Here is a 7,940-nt window from a genome sequence, read left to right as displayed (position 1 = left end):
AAGGGTAAATTATTTGGTCCTCCCCTATGTCAAACCATATAATAACACAGAAGAGATTGTTGAATAGGGCAAGTATTAATTAACATCAATGTTGTAGCATTTTTTATCACAAACAATTAATTAGACCTGTTTATGGGTTGGGCCAGGCTTTTACTCTGTATTAACAGATTTTTCTAAGACCCGAGCCCGGATCTCATAAAAAGCCCGAAGCTCGGGCCTGGGCCTGAGCCCAAAATTTATCCCACGTTGTTACTACTGCTAAAGCGGCAGAGAGAGAGAGAGAGAGAGAGATTATAAAGAAAAAATAAAAAAATGGATATATTAAATTATAAATATTATATTATTTATATATTTTATATAATATATAAAATACATATTATGTATTTTATAAAATATATAATGCTGAGTCGGGTCAGGCCGGGCTCGGGCTGGACTTTTTTGACAAATCCCGAACCCGGCCCGTAACACAGTCGGGCTTACTGTGTTAGGCCCGAGATCAGGCCCGCAGGCCTAATTACATGACCAAGCCCGACCGGGGTGCGGGCCAGGCCATTGGGCTACCCGGCCTATGAACAGGTCTACATACAATGCACCTAGATCAAGGAAAGGTGCAACCACATAAAATCAGCCACACCTAGGAGCCTAACAAGCCTTAACACGGAAGTTGCACCTCGTACATAGATGTACCTTTTTATGTACAAATCTTCATATACTCATTAATGCATATTTACCAAGTTTCTAATGTCCTGTGCTTAAGTTTGTTGAATGAGTTCTTAAATGAATGAATTTGAACAGGTTTTCTTAACCAATTCCACCATGAGTGTGTGAACAAGTGTTTGTCTATTAGATGGATACATTAAGCATGTATTCATCTATTTGTTTGGCAGATGTATGAGTTGATGATTTGTTGGAAATGATTCATTGCTGGGTTCTTTAATGAATGAGTTTGAACAGGTTGTCTTAACCCATTCTACTAAGAGCATGTGATCTTGCATGGGATTCACCAGTTCCCATGCATAGATGAATGTATTGTTACTTGGATGGTTAAAATTAAACATGTTTTCTTAACCCATCATGATACGTTAGACAAATTCAATGAGGATGTTTTCAATTTTATGATTAACAGGTGTTATCATTTGTTGGTTGTAGCTCCTTCTATGAATGAATGAGTCCATGATTTATTGAATATATGGTTTATTACACGATTTAAACTGAATAGGTTTTTTTTTGTCTTCAAAGGCCATTGCCTTTGAGTATACTTCACATGGGCAGAGTGCAGTGTGCAGGTACACCGATTTAGTGGAACAATTTATTGCTGTACACCCACATATGAAGAAGCTATACACCAATTTCGCTTGTATTACAGTAGAGTTTCCATAGTACATAGTCTACATCCACCTAAACTCAAGGAGTGGTGTTGTTCCACACAGGAGAATGGTACAAACAATGAATAATTGGAAGAAAAATGATTCATTATTAGTTTCTTGCCATCAGCTTAATATCTATGGTGATATCTACGAATATCTTTTATTATATGAAACGAGGAATAATTTGTAATGCAATTAAATACCGCACACTAAACATGGAACATGTTAACTAACGTTTTGTCAAATGTGGTTGCCATGTGGCAATACATTTACGTGGATGGATTACGTACTAACTTGTGACTTGCAATATTTTATATGTGTCTCACACCAAATTATTGTTGTCACATGGCAAAATTGCACTTCCATGTCATTAAAGAATATGGAAAGGGATGTCAAGCTTGTGATAACAAGTTTCCAGTTAATTTTTCTTAGAAAACAAAACATAAGAAGATGAACTTTGATCGTAATGTTTTTCGGGAAACAAACATTGGATGCAAAATTGAGAAAAAAAATTCCTTTCTCATCTCACCCTTTTCCGGTAACTAGATAACTAGATGGACCATAAGTTCATTAAAGGAATAAAAGCTTTCTTCATTGTTGTCTGCATTTTTTTAGGTGCTTTAGATATTGAATAGCTCGTGTAATTGGGTGTTTCTTGTTAGTTTCAGGATTTTCAACACCATCTATCATGTTAAAGAACTTCTCTTCGAGTTTTAACATTTCAATCTTAAATCTTCTTCTAATGATTAAATGACCATTCTATTAGTAGAATATCCACGTGTGCATTAATCATTAGTCTGTTCACAACATTGGCTTTTTGTAGAAATCCCTTACTCTTTTTGTTACGGGGTCTTATGTTTCTTTATTTCAAATAAGTGTTTTTAGGCCCCGTTTGGTTTGCGGGAATAAGGATCTAGAATTGGAATCAGGATGGGTTATTCTGATTCCAACTGTTTGGTTGGGTAGAATTGGAATCTCAATTCATGCTGGAATGGCATTTCCCCATTTGAGGGAATAGCCATTCCCTGCCCCTCCCTTGGGAATGAAATCATATTCTTGCTTATTTTCATTTTCATTCCCATTCCTGTCTGAATCAAACAAACTATGGAAATGGACCATTCCGATTCCGGCTGCGAACTAAATGGACCCTTAGTCTTTCTATACTCTTTCTTTCTTTCTCTATTTATAAATTATAATTTCCTCTTTAGCTTTTTTGTTTGTACTCTTTCTTTTTGCTCATAGAGCAATAAGATGAATCTACCATTAGTTTATTAAACTCCTAACTACAATTTAACGTGCCTTGTAAATTGTAATTATTTTTTAGTGGTTTATAATCTTTAAACATTGTCAATGTTTTATCAATGAAGTTACATTATTTAAGGATCCGTTTGGTTTATAGTCAAAATTGAAATCGGAATCAAAATTGAAATCTTTTAGAATCGGAATTGAAGTCGGAATGGTCCATTTCCATAGTTTGTTTGGTTCATATAGGAATTAGAATAGAAATTGAAATCAGTATGAATGGGGTTTCATTCCCAAGGAAGGGGCAAATAATAGTCATTCCCTCAAATGGTGAAATACCATTCTAACAAGATTGATAATAGGATTCCGATTCCATCTAACCAAACAGTTGAAATCGGACTAGCCCATTCCAATTCCGATTCCAAACCCTTATTCCCACAAACCAAATGGGGCCTAAATGTTCCAGACTATTAGTGTTATTGATTATAATCTATATCTTCATGTTATCTATTCAAGTGTGCTTTTCTTATACATTTATATATTATTTGTCATTATTTCAATCCTATATTATTGATGTATGTTTCCTCCAATATATTAAAGCATAATCTTATTTTCCACAATGTCCCTTCGTATTTAATGTGTAATGCGATATAATACATATTTGCATCCATGTTTGATGATATGATGCATTATAATGATATTTTAAACTTTGGCTCTAAATTCCTTCTCTCCCCCCTCTTTCTCCCCATGCCTTTAGTAGATTTATAATCCCATATCCATCATCACTTATCTTTATATTATGGGTATACATCGAATTTGCGACAACACCCAATATGAATGTAATACTATTGAATTGATGTTGAGTATTATATTATTAAATATTACTCTCAGTCCCACATCACATTGAATTAGAATGAAATCCTTGCTACATATATAAAATTATGTATAAAACAAACCAAAGTTAGCATATGAGTTAGAATGAAGCTCGTGAGCTTGGATATCATATGCATGAATTCTTCCCACATCCCAATCGTCAATGGGGAGATGTTCGCAATACATAATGATAATGTCTTGTGGATAGAGATGTAGGAAAAGTTTACGAATAGGAGATTTGGAGTGGGAGTTCATACCTTATTTTTTTTATCATAGACCCAAAGTCAAGATAAGTTTGGCTTGGTTTGGTCCATGCAATAATTTTTTTTTTTTCACATCATACATCATATAATTTAAATTTTTATAAATAATTAAAATTTGGGCTTACACAAACCTAACCCCAGGCTTATTTTTTAGGTCCAATGTCTACATTAGGCTGGGCCTAAGCATGGGTTATGATCCTTGTCATATGTGCTAAGCTTGGCATAGGTCCGACGCAACCCATGATCAATCTTATCCAATTCCTACACCCTTTTTTTTAACACATCTCAACCTCTACAATCCATCAATCCAAAGCTAGAATGGAGAAAGCCTTTGCACTTACAAACTTGTAGAGGGTGTTTTCTGTTGCATCATCACCGTGAAGGGTTAGTATTGCCTCCCCACACGCCACACCAACTTTACAGCACGTTGCAGTTAGACATTAGGAATATCTTCCCATGAAAATAAATCGTCATATTTGTAGGGTTGCAAAATAAGTTGGAACTGATCCCATTTGAATCTATATTCGATGTAGTAGGAGCTGATTTTGAATACCCCATATGATCCTAACAAATTGAAACGCTTAAGTTATCAAATAAGATCTAACTTGATGCATTAGTTATGAAATATTATATACTATATGTTACAATATATCATTATATTATATAAATAACATACTTTGTTTTTTATATTATATAATCAATTCTTTTACTACAACCCAAACCAAATTGGATATAGATTCTTATCGAATTTGGATTGGTTGGATTTCTTATTGAATCGACTTAGATATACTCCTTATCAAATTCGATTCAATCCATTTGCAACCCTACCATCTTGACCTTCTGGTTCTAAGCCCCTATATGGGAGTGCTTATTTGATGAACTTATTTATTTTAATAAGCACTTATAAGTATTTGGTGATAAGGCACTTATTTCAAATAGGGATAATATAGATATTTTAAAAATGATGTGGCTGGCCAAGATGGGCCAGAAAGGAAATAAGCACTTATTGCTTAAAAATAAGTCCAACATTACAACTTATTAAACGAATATATTTGAAGGAATAAACACTTATTCACGCCAAACACACATAATTACTTATTGGTGAGGTTATGGGCTAAAATAAATTCTTATTTAAATAAGCACTTAAAATTAATCATTAAGTGCTAAACAAAGCCTAATGTTGTTTTAGATTGGTCTAAAGATAATAAATACCCATTTTTTAGCCAGAACCTGAAAAATAACAAAGAAAAAAATATTATATATAATATAATATATTATCAAATTGGGTTCGGGATTGACCCGGGTTTTTTAGATAGCCCGAACCCGATCAAAAAAGTCAAGCCTAATATATTAAGCCGGAGCAGCAGGCCTAATTCATGTCCGACCCGGCCCGTCGGGTTACCCGGTCATGAACACGTGCATTTGTGAGTTGTGACTAGTGAGCAGATCTGACAGAGAATTGAAATAGAGGTCAAGGGTGTTTTCGTACATTCATTATAAACTTTGATATATATTGATTCTTTGAGCGTAGGAAACCCTAGAGAGGAAAACTTGCCTCAGACAACCTTCGGTGAAGCTCGAGGGTCTAGCTACAGCCATGGAGACTGCTAGAACGGTGAAGGATGTTTCCCCTCATGAGTTCGTTAAGGCTTATGCGGCTCATCTGAAGCGATCGGGGAAGGTAACTTCATCGTTGTTCGACCTCTGTCTTTTTTTTTTCTTTTCCCAGTTATTTGATTATGTTCTATTATTCCCGCATTTCTGGATCCCCAAGTCCATTGATTTTAATTGTCTTGCGCTCAGTTAATCTATCATATGTGTGCATATATTTTGCTTACAGAGGGTGTTTTTATTGAAGTTTTCTTTTTTATAATTTGAATATACATATACATGTTGTTCTTGCAAGATTTTGGGGACTAGGGTTTGTAATCAACTATTTGCTATTGTTATTGTCTAGTTTTTGTTCTATTTGTTCTTCCGCATCCATCGAATACATGGTTTTGCATTCGTTGGAATGTAGATCTGTATGGCCTTAAATGCTTAGAGATTGGTCACTTTGTTTGGGATGATACTTCGCAACAATAGCTTATATGCTAGCACAACTACTAAACATGTTGATTGGTCATTATGCATCGAATTGATGCAAGAAGGTAGATTGGAGCATTCCATTTTAGAGGTTGTACGCGTAAAAATTGTTAGGCTTTATTTTTTCTTTATTAGAAGCCGTGGACGCGCTTTCATAGAGCTGAACATCAGGATTAGCCTAAAAACCAAATCTATAATGGTAGCTAAAGGCGGAGGTATTGAGATTTGGTGCACATCAATTAGCCTGTTACTCGCATTGAGAACTTGTGTTTGAAAGAAAGTTTCGGAGGAGCCCTAAATTTTTGTTTAGAAAGTTCACTCGTGTTTGAAAGAAAGTCACGTTGGAAAGGTTTAATCTTTGGTTGGGTGTTTGGCTTACTTAACCGAATGATGGATTACCATTCACAAGTTTTATAGGTTTGTTTCTTCTGCAGTTGAAAAATTGTGAAAATTCACGTGTAACTAAGCACTGATATATGCTTTTTTGGTTCCAAATTCATTACCGTATTTCTATCGTCACTTCTTTAGATTTGTTTTACATTTTTGTGGATTAGATGGAGCTTCCTCACTGGACTGATATTGTGAAGACCGCAACATTCAAGGAGCTTGCACCATATGACCCAGATTGGTACTACATCAGAGCCGGTAAGTGGCTGAGACATTGAGTGCTTGTTTTCTTGTATGCATCTGAACTTATTAATGCTATGTATGAGTGTGTATCATCAATGCTCATTTCACGGTGCAGCTTCCATGGCCCGGAAAATCTACTTAAGACAGGGCATTGGTGTTGGGGGTTTTAGAAAGATTTATGGTGGCAGTAAGAGGAATGGCAGTCGTCCTCCACACTTCTGCAAGAGCAGTGGTTCTATTGCCCGACACATTCTTCAGCAGTTGCAGAAGATGAATATTGTTGATATTGATCCCAAGGGGTAAATCTTTCATCCTTTTTGATCATTAGATTGTTGATTGATGGTAATGGCATTTTCTACAGTAAAATGCATGAATGTAATTCAACCTTTTATACTTAGTAAGCATTAGGTGGTTATTACGGGGAAAATAATAATGTAAGGGTGATTCTAGACTAGTCTTCTTTTGCAGCTTGGGAGATACTGACAAGGCAGTATCTATGCCAATTGACTGATCCCTAACTATTGTGATTTTGATGATGATTTATGTGATGCCAAACTTATTGTGGTTTAAATTTTAAATGCTGAAAATGCTATCTCACAAGTATAGTTTTGTCGCATTGGGCTTGGTAGTATTTGATAACATCATTGTTCATTTTCTTCTCCCTTACATTTTCATTTTTTCTTATAGTGGAAGGAGAATCACCTCAAGCGGGCAGAGGGACCTGGACCAAGTTGCTGGAAGAATAGTGGTTGCTCACTGAGTCATTACATATTCTGTTTTCTGAAGGTCCTGTAGGGCTTTCTTTTAATTTTGATGTAGCCAATAGTATTGTTAGGTGTTTTCCTTCTCTGCTGCTTAGTCATTAAAAGATGGAATTTGATTTACTTTAGTTATTCATTCTGAGTTTTCAAATGGCGACCCTTTTGTTATCTTGAGAATCTGTCATATTGGCGACACAACTTGAAAAACTTGCAATGCAAAAATGCTTTTATTTTTTCTAGAAATTCGATATATAGTTGTTTGCAATGTGCTTTCTTTTTATCATTTTAACATGTTGCGATCACCGAATGGGGTGGGCCGGTGGGGTTATTGGGGTAGATTAAGTGCATGATGGGATAAATGTATTTTCTTCCTATGCTCATGAGCTAAATTGATGAGTTCAAACGTTTCACATTTATGATTCGTTGTGTGGCTTCCATTTTTTGGTGAAGATTGAAGAAAAACATATATAAAAAAGTGACTTTAGTTTGGCTGATAAGGGAATTCAAAAGAGAAAAAAAGTAGGGTTAAGAGAGGAACCTTGTGAACAAACTTGAAACGAGAAGTTATATAATGATAAAATCTTTCCAATACAATAGAAGCTGAAAATTTTCTTTTATTTCCAATTGACGTACAAGTAGTGGGTTAGTTAGCCGCTAATCTTGTTGCTAATACTGAAAATACCGTTATTACTGCATGTTATTCAAATCAAGGAAAATAA

The 7,940-nt window shown here is 35.1% G+C and overlaps 1 protein-coding gene across 1 annotated transcript; it reads left to right on the top strand.

The window, feature by feature from the left end:
- The first annotated feature begins 5,266 nt into the window (after window positions 1-5,266).
- On the top strand, window positions 5,267-7,464 carry LOC104597979 (small ribosomal subunit protein eS19x). Its single transcript, XM_010259806.3, has 4 exons — window positions 5,267-5,426; window positions 6,385-6,475; window positions 6,576-6,759; window positions 7,148-7,464. Exons 1-4 carry the CDS (start codon window positions 5,343-5,345, stop codon window positions 7,218-7,220), a joined length of 432 nt encoding a protein of 143 aa, XP_010258108.1. The 5' UTR covers window positions 5,267-5,342; the 3' UTR covers window positions 7,221-7,464.
- The last annotated feature ends 476 nt before the right edge of the window (window positions 7,465-7,940 follow it).

This window comes from Nelumbo nucifera, chromosome 4, assembly GCF_055504915.1.
Source record: "Nelumbo nucifera cultivar China Antique chromosome 4, China Antique-T2T, whole genome shotgun sequence".
In the NCBI taxonomy this organism is placed as follows: domain Eukaryota; kingdom Viridiplantae; phylum Streptophyta; class Magnoliopsida; order Proteales; family Nelumbonaceae; genus Nelumbo; species Nelumbo nucifera.
Note: the sequence above shows the minus strand (reverse complement) of the source record. Positions and strands in the feature narration are given on the sequence as shown.

Coding starts and splice junctions, on each gene's coding strand:
- LOC104597979 (XM_010259806.3), top strand. CDS start 5,343: ATGGAGACTGCTAGAACGGTGAAGGATGTTTCCCCTCATGAGTTCGTT. Junction 6,476..6,575: donor TTGGTACTACATCAGAGCCG/GTAAGTGGCTGA, acceptor TTCACGGTGCAG/CTTCCATGGCCCGGAAAATC. Junction 6,760..7,147: donor GTTGATATTGATCCCAAGGG/GTAAATCTTTCA, acceptor TTTTTCTTATAG/TGGAAGGAGAATCACCTCAA.